Source organism: Corvus brachyrhynchos, unplaced genomic scaffold (assembly GCF_000691975.1).
Source record: "Corvus brachyrhynchos isolate BGI_N302 unplaced genomic scaffold, ASM69197v1 scaffold23, whole genome shotgun sequence".
NCBI lineage: Eukaryota > Metazoa > Chordata > Aves > Passeriformes > Corvidae > Corvus > Corvus brachyrhynchos.
The window spans coordinates 11,830,953-11,849,730 of NW_008238983.1; the positions used below are offsets into that span (position 1 = coordinate 11,830,953).

The following is an 18,778-nucleotide window of genomic DNA, read 5'->3' on the forward strand; positions in this document are numbered from 1 at the left end:
CCCAGTTGTATCTCCTCCAGCCCATACTTTTCCTTCTCTCTCTCTCTGTCAGGTCTTCCTCTTTTCCTTCCACTCATACATCTTTCCTTTCCCAATTTTCTCCTTCACTTTTCTTTTAGGCTTGTCTGTTGCAGAGAAATTAGCACCTGTCTAGCATGCAGCTAGACAAAAACCATGAACTAATTTTCCCCTAAAATAGATCAGCTCTCTTTATAGATCTCTTAATTAACCACTCTCCTAGCCATCTCCCTCCCTCCCTCCCTGCTCAGAAGCACAAAGCTACTGTACTCCCTGCTGTCCCCTTTTTCCTGCATGCCCCCAGCACAGGCTGCTCCTGCCACAAACCATGGTCTCTTTAATAGCAGCAGTATTATTTTTGGTGCAGCAGGAACTTCATCCTGCCCCAGTTCATGCAGTGTACTTTGCCTTCTTTCTTCCTCGCACGATTTGTTGCCGCAGCTTATCATCACACGTACTCTGCCCCCCTTCTGCTACAGCTTCAAAGCACTCCAGATTTTTTGATTTGCCTCTCCTACTGCTCCAAGACGCTGAGTGATGCAGAGAACCTCCTACATCCAGAAAGTAACTGTGATTTTTAGCGATGATGTTTGCTCTAACTATTTAAAGCACACTTAAGAAGACACATAATAAGTAGGTTTGAGGGAAGTGGTAGCAATCCACCCACTACGTTCCTTTTAGCTAACCCTTTAATTAAATATTAAAGATAGGGTTCTCAGGAAGATTTAAAATAACCCACTGACAGAAAAAAAGAGACAGGTTAAAAAACAGCAGAAAATGAAATAATCCCCCCCCAAAGACTTACCACACCTTCATGCTGTTTTTAACATAATTTTACTGTGCTGGTGAGGGAAGAGCTTTTCTGAAGGGAAATAAACCTTATACTTTCCAGTGCTAGATCACTCTCTGTGTTCTCAGGGAGTCCCACTAGGGATTACAAATTATTTGGTGCTTAACATACCAGTTTCCTCTCTCATAAGGGAGAGCAAAGAAAGTTTATAAAAAATGAGTAAGTGAATTACTTGAAATGTTATTCCTCACTCAAAAGACACATTCTACTGGTGGATGCACAGAACTGATACGCAGTTTGAGAGGAAAAGTACATATATATACACTGCTTATAGCCTTGTCTCCAAGTATAAAGCAGAGTGAGATAAATGACAGCAAGATCTGGGCAGATTTGTGGTATGAAACATTTCTCTTTGTAACTGAGTTAAGGCACACCACAAATGATCAGAGGAGAAAGAGAAGTGACTCCTGATGGAGATCAGAAGTGCAAGAAACCAAGTATGCCCACAAAACTGAGTGGCTCTGACCTGCATATTCCTTTTGGTGAAGGCTTTGATTATTTCTCTCTGGATCTAGCTGACAAAGCTGGACAGCCTAACTGAGCAGTGTTTTTGCACCAGTACAGCAAGAATATCTGCTCTGCTGCTTCTTCTCTTGTGCTTGAACTCCATTGTCCTCCTTTTATTCTTCTATGCTGCTTGTAGTTTTAAATCAAACTCCAGAACCCCAAGCTCTCTGTATAGTCTCCAGTGTTGCTGTAATACAAACAGAAACTGGTCAACCATTTCGATTTGCTCTTGTGTTAGCCATATAATGGAAAGTGCTTCCAAATACACACTGCTTCCCCCCTCCTAATCAGTCTTACAATCGATACTGTCCTACTTTCAATTAAAATACCACCACAACAGATACATCTATATGGCGCTTAGATTGCCACAACAGAAAATCTATTACTTTGAATACAGAAGCTGGCCAAAATGATTGAATTCCTGAGGCAACAGAACGATACTGGTGATTTTATTCAGCACATGTCCAATATGATTTTCCATTCGGAATCCACATTTTTTAATGCTTTTCTATACCATTCTTAACATTACCTTCAGCTTTTATGGAGTCCCTTAGAAAGTTGTTTTTTTCAATTTGTTTACCAGAAAACTTAAATTTCAATGATTAAATAATAGGACATTTATATACATCAGTGGGTTTTCTCAGATACTGGGCTCTAAGTACATACAATGTCTATTGAGTGAAAATAAAAAAGAAAAATTCCAGTCATGCAAATCATCTTACAAACCGTTATCCATTTGACTTGAAAATTTTTACTCTGTTACTGGCATATAATTTCAAAACTAAACAAATAAAATTTTAAGGTTGCTTTGTCCATTTCCACTCATTTGTTTTGCTGTTTTGAAGAACTGACAGGCCACATGCTACTGCAGAAGGTACCGGCAGGGTAATCATTGTTCTGCTACCACCGACCAACCCCTCTGAGCCCTGGCATGGATGTGTTTTCAAAAACCACCTAACCTTCAGCTAACTGCACTGGTTTATTTCTGAACAGCACATCACAATATCAGCACAGAGAGCACATTGTAACCGGTTGGGTGATTCCACTTAATAATTTTTCAACACTAGGACCTTTCAGCATTTAAATTCTGATTTCATTTATGAATTAAAGGTCATATATAGAGCACAAATGAGGTCTAAATTTAGTCACAGCAGACCACAGTTCCACATAAAGACAAATCTTCAAGTTATGTTGACCTGCTAGGAGACAAAGATAAACAGCACAGCAAACATGTACCTGCAATGCACTGCTTCCCTATTAAATATTAACTGTTTCATTTACATTTAAATGAACTGAGCAGTAATGGATAGACTTTCCAGTACTGCTGTTTGGTGCTGCTGTCATGGAAAGAAGCTGAAGACAATGTGGGCTGTATGGGGGCAAATGACGCAATCTCAGCATCCGCTCAAGTGACTTCAATGATGACCATTCTCCAGTCTTGAAATATAATCCTACACAGCATTTTTTTTCTCTCCCTCTGTAAACACATCTGTTCATAAATAACTTAGATGTCTCCTTGACATTCATGGTATGTAACTGAAGCTGAAGTAGAAAAGGATGGGCGGTGTACAGCACTGAGGAGATGTCACAGTACTTTTGTTCAGCATTTTTGTCAAGTGCAGGTTGCTAACATCAGCCATCAGAGACGGGTGGGGTGACCCACCCATATTTTTCATGGGTCTTCACCAAACTCTTAAATGTTGCTTCAGCTTCCTTTCGACTGAATGACTTTTTTGATTTGCCAGCTTTTCTGCAGATACGGCCCTGCACCAAACACAAAGAGAAAACCTTCATTAGAGATGTGAACGCGCATCTGGAAACCACAGCTTAACTTTTCAATGCATCAGCCCGAGAGACATTCACTTACGGGTACCAGCAAGCACAGTTCCCCAACTTGAGCAGACAAACGGATTATTAGAGATGATTTAAAATGATATTCAGTGAAGGGGTAAAAAGAAGGAAAAAAAAAAAAAAGGCATCTGCCGGGCTGTTTCCTCCCGGCGAGCCCCTGCGCTGGCACGCTGCCCTGCTTACAGCAACCCGCGGCCGCCGCTGCGGCCGTGCCTTGGGGCTCGCCTCCCTCTCGGCTGCACCGGGACCTCCAGCATTCCGTGCTTGGCGGGAGGACCCTCATGCCCACCCCTGCCACCCCTCCTGCCCAGCCGGGGGCAGCCCTGGCGGACAGACTGCCCGGGCACGGCTGCTCTCAGCGCTGCCCCTGCCTCACCCCCGCTGCCACCGCGGAATCACATCCATCCCACGGAATCACATCCATCCCGCGGAACATACTCCGCTCCTCTTCCTCCGACCTGACCCGTGAGAAATGAACAGCTCCGCCTTTTTTAAAACGAGTGCCTTAAACCAACTTGCTTCCATCTTAAATCAAAAGTTCTAATTTGTTTATTACACCTTCATGCCAAGTTTGATAACAAATGAAAATATACCCACTTGCATATACTGCATTTTTATTACTCTGCAATTAGATATTACCTCTAACTGCACAGTCGTATAAAATTCAAATCCTTGTTTGGCGGTAGAGAGACTTTTACTGAGTTAACAATAGCTTACCTTATTTTTCACATTGGTCTGTGTCAATTACCAACCAACAGAGACAGAAGAAAGAAATACAGCTACAGATTAATACCACTCTGCAACAATTAATACCTTTAAAAAATGAATAAAATAAAATACATATCTTTATAAAGTATTTATGCCTACTGGATTTGTTACAAAATAGAAGTTTATTGAAGTCACTAATCTAGTAATTTTAGTAATTGTTTGATAGATAGCATGAAAGCCTTTTTAATAAATGGTATTTGATGAGCAGATACCATATTACAGTATTACAATTATTAAGAACAAAGTTAGTATGTTCTCATTCTTTTCTGTTCAAGTCAGTATGTTGTCATTCTTTTCTGCTCTTTAGCTCAAAAATCATCTTTTGCTTCCCTGATTTTAGTGTCAATTTTGAATTCAACCCAAAAACTGGCATTGGCAATAGCATGCAACAAATACTGAGAAAATAGTCAGCTATATGGAGGGGAAAAAAGGGTGAAAATGGGAAAAAAGAAAACAAAATCTGCCCTCAGAATATCACATTTACTTTTATAGACTAAAAAGAGTGCGATTAGTCTGCAGCATGGACAAACAATTTCTTACTAGAAAGCTGTCACTATATTGCAGAGGCTCTTTTGTGTTCAGCACTGCTCCTGTTATAGCAAAACTATGCACACATGAAAGAAAAAAGCAGTTTCCTACTCCTGCTTTAACAAATCATTTTTTGGTGCAGTTTGAGTTCTCTCTCAGAGCATACTTTAACCAGAGATTATGAACACCCTCCAATTCCCACCTCAACTTATTCACAGTCAGTTTATACCCATTTGGTTTTCCTCAAAACAGCTATTTTACCTGTCGATGTTTTTCGTTGCCTTTCTCCCTGGCTGCCATTTACAGGCTGGAAATGTATTTCCTCTTTAAATACCCCTTGATAGAGCAAACAGCAAGACACCTTCTACATCTCACAGATTTAGCAATTAATATGTCCCAAATAAGGATGATCAGAATGGATTTCAATTGAGCCCCAATCATAAATTTTCTTAGAAAATGCTCATTTTTAGCTGTGACAGATGGAATAATTAAATAAAGCTGGGTAACATATTTTTAAACTTGTATTGAATAATTATCATACATAATTATATCATATATAATTATCAATCATAATTATTCTGCAGGAGTATTTTTGTTGTTACAAAACATTTTGTATTTTCTTCCTAATCTGAGGTTTTGTTGGAATCACACTTAGAGAAACACAGAGAAAGATAAAACAAGGTGCAACAGTAGATTAAATCAGCACAGAAAATGCTGTCCTCAAAATCTCACCGATGAAATACTTTCAAAAGGAAATATAAACTTACTCTGCTACTTAATTTCTGGATTAGATCCATTTGCCATCTCCTGTGTTTTGCACATTATTTTTTATATTTTAAGGCTTTGATACCTTTCGGAATTATATGCATAGTACCTAGGACAGTATGATTCACATCTTCCCCAGCTTTAACAAAGTATTAATACTAAGCTGTACCTAGAAATAGGATCTTTGCATTGCGAACAGCTCATGTTTGGTGCTGACTATGTACGGCTTTCAAAGCAGAAAAGTAAGAATCCTCTGGTGCTGTAATGATGTGGTAAATATCATCACATCACGTAAAATGTTACTGGAGCCATATCAGATGAAAGGAGCATCATTTCATGAGTTTATTCTGAAAGCTTTCTGTTATTAATGCAACGGATCATTAAATCCACTTCCACTCTGGTACCATATGCAGGTTGTATTGTGAACTGCATCATCAAAGACCAGCTAATTCTAGCCCGCTGTAGTCCATGTATTTCTACGCTTATACAGAAACTATGGGTGGTATGGTCAGCACTGTCTCTTATTAACCAATATCCTGTCAGCTGTATATAATTTGGATAAAATTTAACCTCCTGGATTGCAAGTTTCCCTATTTGGTGCCTCAAGTAAACCTGGGGTAAAAAGAAAGAAGGCTGGAATTTCAGCTGACAGAGTTCAGATGCTTTCAAGCCTATACTTAGGTGGTATCTACTGTCTTACTGAGTTTTAGCTTTTTGCCATTCCCAGAAAACTCTTCCCAAGTTTAAGAAAAAAATGTAATTTTGGACACAATTACAGAAGAAAGTGTCAAACATGTTACCAGGCACCACTACCAGCCCTGACTACAGTTTATTTTCAGCCTGCTACTTAAACATGCAGTCATTTTAACTCTGGACAGGAGCCTGTGAGCTGCTGCATTCTGTAAACATGATAGTGATGGTAAATACAGTATGTAAATAGGTGCTGTCCACAGCTCTGCTGCACACAACTGCATTTTGACCAATCCCCAAACTACATGCGTCACTACTGCCAGGGTAAGGAATACAGATCATTAGCACTGCCGATGTTTTGATGTGTCCAGCACCACATCAAGGAAAGATATCAAACTGATATCTGAACAAGATCAAAACATTCCACAAGAGGTTAAAAACAACAGAGAAAGCCCAAGAAAGCCTTTCATAAAGATATCAGTGTTGACTTCAGCTCTGAGAAGTCACACCAGGAGCTTATTTAAATACTTGCAATACTTTCAGACACTCACGGAGTGTCTTTCATAAAGGGATAACTGAAAACCTAATTAAAGAGTTGGAGAGAACGTTTCAGATTTTGCCATCTGCTGTGACTTCATGTACTTATCAAGATATAATTTTAACAAGCTAGAAACATATGAAAGGTGAAAGCAATGCCACAGCACCCAACTGGTTTTTGCAGCCGTGTTGAAGCGCAGGGGGACGTGTGCTGCGCTCAGCCTCCTCCCTCGCTCGTGCTCCTGCTGCGCCCAGCCAGCGCGGCACAGCGAGCAATCCCCTGCCGCTCATCCAGGCTTTGCCCGAACTAATGAGCTTGCACAAACAGCTGATAAGCATCCAGTCTCTAACCCTGATGATGGCGGGCAGAAAGACCTCCTGGAACACGAGCTGCTGTGGGCATCCTTCTCAGGATCCTGGCTGAACCGAGGGACCAACCACTCCCTCCTGCCACGTTCAGCAAAATACCCAAGGTGAATCTCATGTATGATTTGTCCCCCTTTCTTGGTGTCAGTTGCAATAGAGATCATTTTCTTTGGTTTGGATTTAGCATGAGAATAATGTTGATAACACCCTGATGTTTTAGCTGATGCTGAGCAATGCTCACACTAAGCCAAGGATTTTTCACAGTGCCTTGTGCTCTACCAGTGAGCAGGTGCACAAGAAGCCAAGAGGGAATATGGCCAGAATAGCGAGCTGAACTGGCCAAAGGGATGTTCCACACCATAGAACATCATGCCCAGTATATTAACAGGGGACAGTTGGCTGGGAGGGGCTAGTCACTGCTTGGGGACAGGGCTGGGCATCTGTCAGTGGGTGGTGAGTAATGTTATTGTGCAGCACTTGGTCTTCTTGTGCTTTTTTGTCTCTCTCTCTCTTTGTAATTACAGTTGGGGTTTTTGTTGTTATTATTATAATTATTAGTATTGTATTTTACTTAGTTTCAATTATCAAACTTCTTATGTCAACCCACAAGTTTTTACTTTTTTTTCTGATTCTCCTCCCCAGCCAGCCAGAGGATGAGGTGAGAGAGTGACTGTGTAGAATTTGGTTGGCAGCTGAGGTTAGACCATGACACATTCACATCTATGGACCTCTGTGGGCAAATCTGGGAGCTTTTCTACTTCCAAGTGATGCCACAGTAGTCTCTGTGAACACATCTCCCCTTCATAATGCTGTGACACTGAAGTGCACCCTCAAAAATACTCAACAACTATTAGCTCTTCAAAATCCGTCAGTACCGCTATCAGCAATGTGCCATGTCGATTCTTCCCCAGCATCGCCAGATCAAAGTTCAAAGAAAGAGTTAAGTCCTGTACAGAATCCAAATATGAAGCCTGAAACTCTTGAGACCACTATGACCATGGATCTGCCAACACCTGGCCTATGGTGTCATGAAAAGCAGTCTTGATATTTCTTCTGGTCTTTCCAGTCAGGACGGCCTGAAGAGGATTTCTCTGGACAACGTGAGTTCCCTCTCTTGTCAAATCAATGATAGTAGTTCCCAGATCCAAACCCAACAATTTTAGCACAGTTCCAGGTGTGCTTCCATGTGTGTCCTGTTGGCACTCCCTAGAAGGACAGCACTATGTAACGGAGGTCAGCTTTCCACAGGATCATACAATCACCAAAAGTATTGGCTGGAAGGGACCTGTGGTGGTCTCCAAGTCCAGCTTAGACACTTGGAGCTGAACTGCCAACACAGGTCAGCTGTGGCACTGCACAGCCAGCTCCTGAACCCTTCAAGGTTGTAGTCAGTCCTCTCCTGATGCCACTTCCTGCTATATTAGGTTCAAATTTTCAGAGATTTATTGTACTCAGCCATCAGCCCTTACAGGACTGATGTTGCTGTGGAAACAATGTAAGCCCCTGTGGTATGGATCTCTGAGATGTCACAGCAAACCCTTCAGTCACATCCAGACTTTTTTACCTGGACCAGCTAACAAAAAGCTGTGTACATTTCCAGTAGTGCACAGCTAAGAGACTCAGAAGCAGGCAAACCATCACGTTGTTAGCACAGCTCTTAACACAATTTCCTCAGCCCTGTGTACTTTCATTAGTCCTGGCAATGCAAATAACTCTGGGTTGGTCTCCCAAGGGCAAATCATATAGGCCTTCTGCACATGGGGCTAAACTTGGCCCATCCTGTAAGCCAGCATAAGGATACACGGATGGCTACAGTTTCCTTTTCTGCCTCCATCTCTTAACAGATCGCTGTAGCAGGCTCTGCTCACCCATCCCTAGGTAAATGTCAAGAGACAGAAAACAAGCAAAGAGAGAGAAGCACACAAAAGACTACAGGAAGTCACTGTGCCAGACACGGTGTCTGTGGTGATCCGCCCATGGACAGGAATGATCCACAGGGATATGCCCATTTTCCAAGTCTGTTGTCCCAGGCCTCTCCATGGATGACACAAAATCTATGGATTTCCTAAATATTGAAGTATGCTATGAGTTTCTGGTACGTAGCACGTTCCATAATGTGCCAGTGACTAATGGCTTTGGGCCCCAACTGTTCTATGCAAACAAATATTTTCCGATAAGGAACAGAGGTACTCAGTGCTTAAGCCTGAACCAGCCTTATCCTAGAATATTTAAACAAGCTTTCAGAGGAAAATATTTCCACTGGCTTTAGAGAGGCTTTCAAAAGCAGAGCGATGCTAAAGTGAGCTACTGTCATGCTCTCAGTGCACTGATTGCAATGTGTCACAACATCGCTCTTAGAGCGCAATATACACAGTCTCTCCCCCCAATTACATGGTTTATAATTTTTTCCTTCGTGCACTGATGAGGCACAGTTAATCATGTCTCAAAAACTGCACACAACTTATGTTGTATTGTATATGATTATTAGCTATAGCTAAAACAAAGTGGTATAGAACGTGATACAGACAAATACTCAAAATGTTGCAGCAAAAGTGAATTAAAACCGTGAGGTTTTCCTGCAAATGTGTGATTTCCAAAGCAGTACTTCCATGCCTTTTTTTGTCTCCTTTTTAAGAATAATCCATAAAAGAAGTGAAAACTTAGCAAGTTCCAGCATTAAAGCATCCTATAAATTGTGCCTTCTGGGAGCGTAACTGTTCTTTGTCCAGGAAAAAGAAATCTGAGTTCCAGCTGAGTAATTATTTATGCTCATTTGTCTGTGTGCAGCCTGGTGCCAGTAGCTCTTAATCGATACAAACGCTTACAGCCCCAGTCTCTGTCTGACAGCTACAGAGCACTGTGCTGCTCTTCCTCACCTTTCCCTAAGTCAGCACTGAGCTGGCAGCACAATCTCAGCACAGATGTGGGTTAAGAAACTCCCTCCCTGCATTTTACGGGTGGGACAAACTCTGTGCTGGCAAAAGAATAAGAAAATTTCTTACTCTCACTGGCCACATTTCTGGTGTCTCAAGCATTTCCAGGTATGACAACACGGTGGGCTTCTGTCAAAAGAGACAATCCCTGTCCCCTGCCACCAGAAGGGTAGCGGTTAGTCTAGGTGACAGAGGGATGTTTTCTTTGCAATGTATTCTCAGTCTTTTGCTGAGCTCCCTGGACTACCTCTCTGTGGAATCAGGCACTGGCAGAGTTCCTGAGGACCACTCCATGTGAAAGACTGGGAACATGACAACAACTCTTTGCATAAGCCCACAGGTCCTCCACATCAGGAACCTGAAGTTACCCAAGTCAAACACAGTCATGGGTGTGAACCCAACCAAAGCAAAGCCAACCATCCTTTGTGACAGGCTGTAAAGACAAAGGCACCACAACAATGTCTATCTTCACATTTCCCTAAGTTTTACAATGCTAAAACAAAAACAGGAACAAAACAGTAGTAAAAAGCAGGCTGCCTCTGGGAACATCTAGTCGAGTTAAACCCAAATTTAGTAAGATCAGAGTCACAAGTGGATGTGCTATCCCACTGCTATTTATATGAACGTGCCAATCTCTTGACTGCAGTATGTTTCATACTGATGCACATGGACATCTACTCAGAGAGCCCTCACTTCTGAGTGCTTTAAGCACATGTCCTCAAATGACCTTTGGGAAGACAGTTGTCTGTACTTTACATGTGGGAAAGAGGAATACAGTGAAGTTATATGACTAGCCCATGACTGCACCTGAAGTCAGTGGCAAAACCTGGAAGCTAAACTTGGATCAGCTCTTCTCAGGCTAAGTGCTCAAACTGTGAAACAACCTCCTCCCATAAATAATTATAGAACACTTCAATGCCAGGTATATTTTAATGGAAATAATACTGTCAAATTTACAGAAAATGTAATAATTATAGAAATTCACAGAAAATTTTAAAAACTAATAAGATCAATATTTTTGTTTCACAATGCTTTTGGTTTTTTCATGGGCATGTACTATGGGAACGAGCCCTATATACTGCAGCTGGGGGCTTGCTACCATTTGTAACACAAGCCTAGAAATGGGAGAAATACCTCATCATTCCACAGCTTATAAAGCCTGACTATGACAAGCATCTGAGCTCCAGGCCATTTCATAACGCAGGCTTATGTCTTCCTTCCTCGGGTTTATTTTCACTCGTCTTTGAATGCAGGTTTGGGATTATAACTGACTTGTAACTCTGTCAAGGAGTCACTGCAGAAGTTCCATGGGTTTTGGAGAGCCTGCGCAGCAAAAGGATTAAATCAATGAGGATCATCAATTTTAACAAGGAAAACGCACAATATCGTGAAGCAGATAAAAAGACATTTTCCAAGGACAGACTCTGCACGTGCATGAGGCAGGCACACATCTGCCACATATGGCTGGGGACAGGCACAGCTGATGTGTCCTTCCTCAGTGTGACTTTTAATGAGAATGGGGCGAATCAGAATGGCACCTTGATCCTGTTTCAGAAGAGCAATCACCTGAACATCTGAAGTGCAGTGCCCACTTACCTGTTCCGTGCAGACTGGACTACAGATTCATTCTCATCAAAGCACACCTACGCTTCTTCCTAGCTCAGGCTCTTTCAATTCCCAGTGCAGTGCTCATTTCACTGCAAGCCAGGTTAGGTAACAGTATCACGTCCTTCCTGTAAGGCTTGTCTTGAGACTTCCAGGATCTACTCTGTTACTGCTGTTTCCAGATGGAGTTAAACACTATAGAGTGCTCAGCACCCTCCAGAAATGACCTATGGAGTACAACTCAGACCAGACCCTGCACTTCCAAAAAATAGAGTGATGTCCAAGAGAAACCTGCTATTCCACTTACAAGTATGACAACTGGATCCTGTGCACCTAACAACTAAGAAACATTCTGAGCCATTCAGCCAGCATAACTACCACAGCATCTTCTCTCTGTTTAACTGCAGAGGAATTGCACCCAGCAATCCTCCCACTGCCCATCTCCCTTTGCAATGAACGTCAGCATTACCTTTCTTGGCATTTACAGGAGAAAACTGGAAACTGCATGTGAAGGACTGAATACGTCAAGGAAAAGAAGAGCCCTTCACTGACTGCCGCCATTCCAAAGGAGCTTAGAGGGGAAAAAGAAACGCAGCAAATATTATGTTACCTAACCACTGTCCCACTTGGTGAGAGCAGATGCCCACAGGGGGACATGCCTCAGATCATGCCTGGCAATCAGACTCCTGAGATACGAGGAGCTGAACTACTGTGGAGTTACAAATCTTCAGTCTGGAAGTATCTGGCCATGCATGGAAATCCCTGGGCATTGTGTGGATGCTAGAAAAGCTGCATATTTTCAAGGCTAGCCTGTAAAAGGAAGAGTAAATCCTCCTCACAATAGAAAGTGGGTTATTGAGGTTACTCCTTCAGGACATCACCCTTTGTGACTAGGCTTTCTGCATTTGAAAAAATACAATTTTCAATAAAGTATCTGACAAAGCACCCCAATGCTTCATGGTTCCCTCTGCCTGAACACTTACACTAAAGAAAATGAACACTTATATGATTCAGGGAAGAAGAATCTTGCTCTTTTCAGCAAATTCAATTTTCTCACAAAATCCAAAGCCACAATTCTTTCAAATTCGTATTTAGGAGATCAGCTAATTACTTCTCCCTCCATAAAAGCATGTTTTAAAATTAGTAATTTAGTTCAATTTAGGGATTTAGTTTATTTGATGACTATTTTAACAGTAAGGAGGACAGTTGAAAGTATTTTAAAATTTTCATTTTTATGCTTTGAAGAAGAAAAATGGAGATTATGTTCCCTCTGCTTTTTAAAAGAATTAAACCAACCTCCTATTTCAATGAGTTGGAATCCCTGTGTCTTCATTCCTCTCAGTAGAATACATTTGCATAATAATAGTGGATGGTCAGAACAGCAATATATCAGAGTACACATGAACAATTATTTTTTCCAGCCCGTTCATCAGGCCCAGCATCTCAATACACATGATCTCACTTAAACTTCAGCTTGACAATCCTAGGTTTCTCAAATGAAATAAAAGAGACATCTTAGAAGGCAAAAAAGATCTGATTTTCCTCTGTAGGCAAACAATATTCTGTTGCCTCTTTGGCCCATCCATGGGTCATAAAAGATACCTTTTCATGGGAAACAAGTCCCCTAACACAGCCTTTCTCTCCTCTGTCATCTTTGTATATGAGTCGATGTGTTTTTCACCCATGGACCTAAAGCAACATTTCCTCCCTTGAGAATAACCATCATCAATTGCTCAGGCAATCAAAAGCAAAAAGCAAAGTGGTTCTATTTTTTAAGGCCCTAATAGGATACAATGACTCCAAATAATTCAGAGACCACTGTGTCCTCTGTACATTTCTGCAGCCTTTGAGATTAGCTGATTTATTCATGGCTACACTCCTCAAACCCAGCATCTGGAGTATGAAAACCCATGGATTTGCAATCAATTTCTGCTATACATATTTGAAAGACCTGGAGTCTGCTGACCTCCTGGACACCGTGCAAGTCCCATCTGCTTTCTGCTTGCCCACACTTTTGTTTGAAAGGATGAAGAGGGAGTAATTTAGACTATGATTAACAGCTACCTTCTGTAGCTGTTTTTCATAGAACAAGCCCATTTCTGCTGTTTCAATCTGGTAAAAGTCAGCTAGGATATTTGAATCTCTAAAATGGAAAGATAAATCCATTCAATAGTCATACAAGGCACACAGCATTTGAAGCAAACGAACAGGGTTCCACTGAGGTATTTATAATGTTACAATGTGAGGGATCAAAGTACCAGACACCAACAACTTTTATTTGAATTCAGGAACTTTTCCGAGACAAAATCAAAGCTTAACTACAAACTATATTTTGATTTTTATTTACATCATTATATAGAAGCCCACAACAGCAATACTCAAAATTAGGGGTTCCCTGTTCCTACTGCAATATGTCCTGGCAAAATTTTTATGTTTCTTCTATTCCCTGCAGGAATCCTGGAAAAATTTTTATGCTCCTCCTATTCACTGGAAGAATAAGGGAGTATTTCCCTCAAAACAAAGACCTTTTTTTCATGACAATCTGCAGAGCTGACAGCTACCTGACAGCTGCCTTTGGCCGGCTGTCCCCAGCGTCCATGGAGAGAACACAGGACTTGTAAAAAAGAGGACAAGGCATCTACTGGTCAGCACTACTGCAAGCTTATGTCCAAAGTCCCCAAGGCATCAGGTGCAGCTCTGTTTGTTGCTCTCAAAAAAAGAAAAAAAAATCCTGATGCATTATTTGGATGCTGGTATATATAGCTTTGTCCTCTTTTAAATGTCCATCAAACCACCAGCAAATCATTCTGTCCAGTGAGAAACAATACATATATTGGACAACACAAAAACCTCTCCTATTTTTGGACAAAGTCAGCTCCTTTTCCTTTGGGATCACATCATCTACTACGTTTTCAAATGAGAGAGACAACTGCTCCTTGAAACATGGGCACTGGTGTCATCCATGTGCGTTGTCACACAAGGAGAGCCATGATGAACCTTCCGTCATGACATCCCTCTCCTTCAACTGGTGCCATTCCCCCTTCCTTCCTTTCTCCAATTATTGATATAATTGTGACAATGACACCATTATCTGGGAGTGGAGAGCAACTAATGTTTAAACCTCTCTCTGAAATTATCAATAAGTCATTTTAAAGGGCTAAGAAGGAGTAACACTCCAAGGGCCACTCCCACGGCCTGGACAGACACAGAGAGACAGAAAAGGGAAGCTCTGCCTAGACAGACATGTCAAACAGTTGCCTCCAGGATGATAAACAACCGGTATTTAAATTACTTCATTAGCATGACCCCACCTCCTTGGCTGGCACCCTGGCTCTGCAGCAGCTCACAGCAACTCTGTCGCCAGTCCAGCAGGGCCAAGCTCTTGCCTGTGATGCCAGGAGCTAGCAAGCAGCTGACTGTGCAGGAAGCAAGTACAAAGTCATCCCTTTAGAAGCACGGCTACAGTTGAGTTAAGGACAACACCAAGTTTTTTAAAATAGGATTCTGGATCCCAGACAGATAAACAGTCTTCGGCCTTTGATGTACTGAGAATTCCCCTCAAGATACTGACTAGAGCTGTGTGAATAATTGATTTTCTCAGCTGAATAGCTGAAGCAACCAACCAAACAAACCCCAACTTGTTTGGTAATTAACATTTTTTCCTTGAAAACTGAGGGAAAAAAACCCTTAAATTTGGGACTGCTGAATTGTTATATTCAAACAAAAGTCATCGCTCTTCCATTTTAAACACTTTTATTTACAGACAAAAAATATCTAAAAATACAACGCTAGATTCACAATAGGAAGCTAGGGTGAGCATCCTGTAAGGTAGGGCACCTCTCAAGCAAGGTCACCTGAAGTGTATGGTTCCTGCTTGGTGAAATCTAGAGAAACAGCCCCCCTGCTTTAAAATCCAAGCCCTGGGAGACATGCTCAGGTTTGGGAACTTGGACACAGGTTTCCCCACATACAATGGCAATGCTGAAAAGTAACAGGGAAGTGCTAACTCTTAATTTCTCAGTTGCACATTTAAGTCTCCGTACAGACTCAACTCCTGAGTGACATCCCATGAGATGTCAGAATGACTTATCTCCATTTCTCTTCTACTCTGCTAAAATGTCTGTGAAATCTATGAAAAAAAATCTGAGTTTGTCAAGAATCTTAACTGCCTGAAAATATATTTTCCATGTTAATTTTATCTGCTCTTGGATCACTTTGTCAAAAACCAGAAGGTCACACACACTCACAGTTACTATCAGCTCTACCAGCAGACCAAGAAGTGCTGCTTCTCTCTGAAGAACCAGCAGAGAATGACAGTGCCACAGTTGGCTCAGCAAAATGGGACTGACGAAAAATATCTCATGGAATGAGCCACCTTCGTTCTATCCCTTGAATTGCCCCAAGGAGGAAGGTGTGCCAGCAGAACATTCAGCCCTGCCCACTCACACTGGCGCCTGTGCCAGCCAGGCGCACTCTTGGATGCGTCACAGGCTGGAGTATTCGCGGTGATTTCATGCTACATCATGGTGCTGGGAACCAGTGACATTTCTCTGGAAGGTCCCTTTGACTCACTGGTGGCGGCAGTGCCCCATCTCCCCCTCAGCCTGATGGCTGCTGCCATTTGCTCAGGCAGGTTCATTCTGAGGTGATGGAGAATGACCCTCACCCTTCCAGCCTTGCTGATGAACAGCATCTTGAATATTTCATGCTATTGCAGGTTGCAGGCTGCTTACAGAAATTACACAATTAACCTGCCGACAGCCATGGCTCTTTGTTCGGGATGGCTCCTTGCAGGCACCAAGACTGCCCACGGCATGGCAGGAGTCACCCAAACCTGGCCACGCAGCGTTGGGGAATGCAGCACCTCAGCCCTCGAAGCTCCGTCGGCTCCGTTTTTAGTTTTAAAAACCAAACGGTCAAAAGTAGATCACCTGTAAAATGAAACGGGGATAGGGGAGTGCCAGTCGTATTTTGAGCCCTATTATGCAATGGAGTGGGGATTACATAACGAGAGGAGTGCAATTACAGAAACGTGGCTCCCATGACACAGAGCCCAGCTACAGTGACAGGCCGGCAAACCCATCACAGGCAACATCTCTCTAACCCAGAAAACAAATTTATTGACCATACTGCCTAATAACCTTTCCACTTGGAATGAACAATCTGAGAGATTGAAACGTGCCATGTTATATCTATTTAACTACTAAGTTACTGTCAGCAGTTTATTTCTGCCTTTTTTTTAATCCCAGTTCTCTTTCTGTTGCAATTGACTTTGCAAACTTCTGGAAGAATGTTATTGAAACTGTTGCTTTTTAAATGTGTTTATTAACGATGCACACATAAACATCGTCTGGTAATCAAAAATTGCTACTACTTTCTCGAAATCTCTTAAGTGGTTTAGGGAAGAAAATTGTCAGATTATATAGCTGAGAATTTATTACTAATAAAACAATTCAGTGATTCTCTTCACTGAGCCATTTTATGATCCCAGTAAGTATTCATTTAACTCCTTTAAAATTCAACACTGCAGAAAGAGGCTGAATTGTTACAAAATGAGAGAATTTAGGATTGTCCTTCTAACAAATAACAAGAACTATGACCTCTCTAAAAAGAGACAGGTTAACAAAGAGTGAGATGCAGCAAGGGCAGTTACAGAACTTCAACGTACCCCAGGCTCCCTGTTAATTAATTTTTTTTTTTCCCTGGTAGATGTTTTTTTATATTCCAAGGTGACCTAGGAAACTTGACCTCTTGAAATGAAGTGCAGAGAAAAATACTATCTGACTTTAAAAAGGAGCAGTAGACCCAAATGTTAAAAGGAGGAAAAGCCACTTACAAAAGAGCCTGTTGAAAAATCAAAATTAATTTTCAGTCTTAAGAAAAAACAAGCCTTTACTTCTGCTCAGGCAAGCAGTTCCATAGATGCAAACAGGAGTAACCTCATTTGTAAGCAAATAACAAGTATGTTATTATTTACTCTTTCACCATCTCCTTGCCAAGATACAAATTTAAGAAGTTGCTTAGTATCATTTACTGACAGACACGGAGCTGTGCATGTCCCCCGAGTTCAAGGGCATTCACGAACAGGAAAACCACCCCGTCAGAGCCATGTGTGTATTGGCCACTATAATAACCATAAAGAGGTACTGCCTATCAGGACTATTTGCTCATTTATTAAAAACGGCTTATGAAATACTTCTCTTCTACAGATATTCTGCAGAAGAAAAAGGGGGAAAAAAAAAAAAAGCAGCATAAAATGCACCGATTCAGGTCAGACAAGATCCTCTGCCGGGGGAACCGATCACCTCCTTCGAAGAGAAGAGTTGGCAGGAACCGTCTGGCTGCTGCAGCTGCAGTACCTAGCCCAAATTACTTGTTCTTTCCGGGCCGGACGATTTGAAACCTGCACAAGTTTGCCAGCAGCTTGTGCTGCTCGGGCAGCGATTCCCGATGTGACCCCGCGACACACCTCAGCGCGGTGGTGTGCCAAGCCCCAAAGCCGGGGTCGCCCCTTGTCCCCGGAGGGATGCTATGTGGGACAGCACAGACAAAGACCTGGGGGCAGCAGCTCCAGCGTCGCGCCCTCCGCCAGCGGCAGCACTGCACGCAAGAGACCAGCGAGTATGGCCGACTGGTTGGTGAAGGGCAGGAGACTCCAGTCCCAAACCCCACTGGAGCCCGGAGAGCCGCCTTTTGCTGTGGGGCGAAGGATGTGCCCATCAGGGGTAATGGGCACGGTATCTTGGTGTGCCACAGGCGGCAGAGCCAAGCATAGGGACAAAAGCCTGACGGGAGGACACGATGGATGCATGTGCTCCTCGTCCCTCCAAGCTGCCCCGCACCTCTCCCGCACCTGCCCGAGAAGGGACCCCGGAGCCAAACACGTGTGTCCCTGCCTTCGCCCCACCGGTGACACCAGGTCCTCGGGGAGACCGGGCCTGGCCGCGGTCAGCCGCGGGCTGGTCGCCTTTGGGGTTCCCACCCGAACACCGCTCGGACCCGCACCCCGAGCCATGGATGCGTGTGCTCCTCCCCGAGCAGGGAGCCCTACCTGCCCCTTGACCAGGCTGGCGGCGAACTGCCTCATGACGGCCTCCACGGTGTAGGCGCTGGACCAGCCGCGGGGCGTGAGCAGCTCCATGCAGATGGCCCCGCCGTCCAGGACGTAGCCGTTCTCCAGGCGGGGGCTGAGCACCCTCATGAAGGGCGGCGAGAAGGGGAAGTTGTCGGGGAAGGTGAGGTTGAGCAGGATGTACTCCGTGTTGGTCTCCTTCATGTCCTGCAACAGCACAGAGTCCTTGTCCACCTGGTGCAGCTTCACGTTCCAGTCGAAGAGGCTCTCGTCCACCAGCTCCACCGA

At 42.9% G+C, this 18,778-nt stretch overlaps 1 protein-coding gene across 1 annotated transcript; it reads right to left on the reverse strand.

Moving 5' to 3' along the window:
- Positions 1-1,807: 1,807 nt before the first annotated feature.
- UBE2QL1 (ubiquitin conjugating enzyme E2 Q family like 1) lies at positions 1,808-18,772 on the reverse strand. Its single transcript, XM_008637250.2, has 2 exons — positions 18,470-18,772; positions 1,808-3,139 (listed from the first exon to the last, which is right to left on the reverse strand). Exons 1-2 carry the CDS (start codon positions 18,692-18,694, stop codon positions 3,008-3,010), a joined length of 357 nt encoding a protein of 118 aa, XP_008635472.2. The 5' UTR covers positions 18,695-18,772; the 3' UTR covers positions 1,808-3,007.
- Positions 18,773-18,778: the final 6 nt, after the last annotated feature.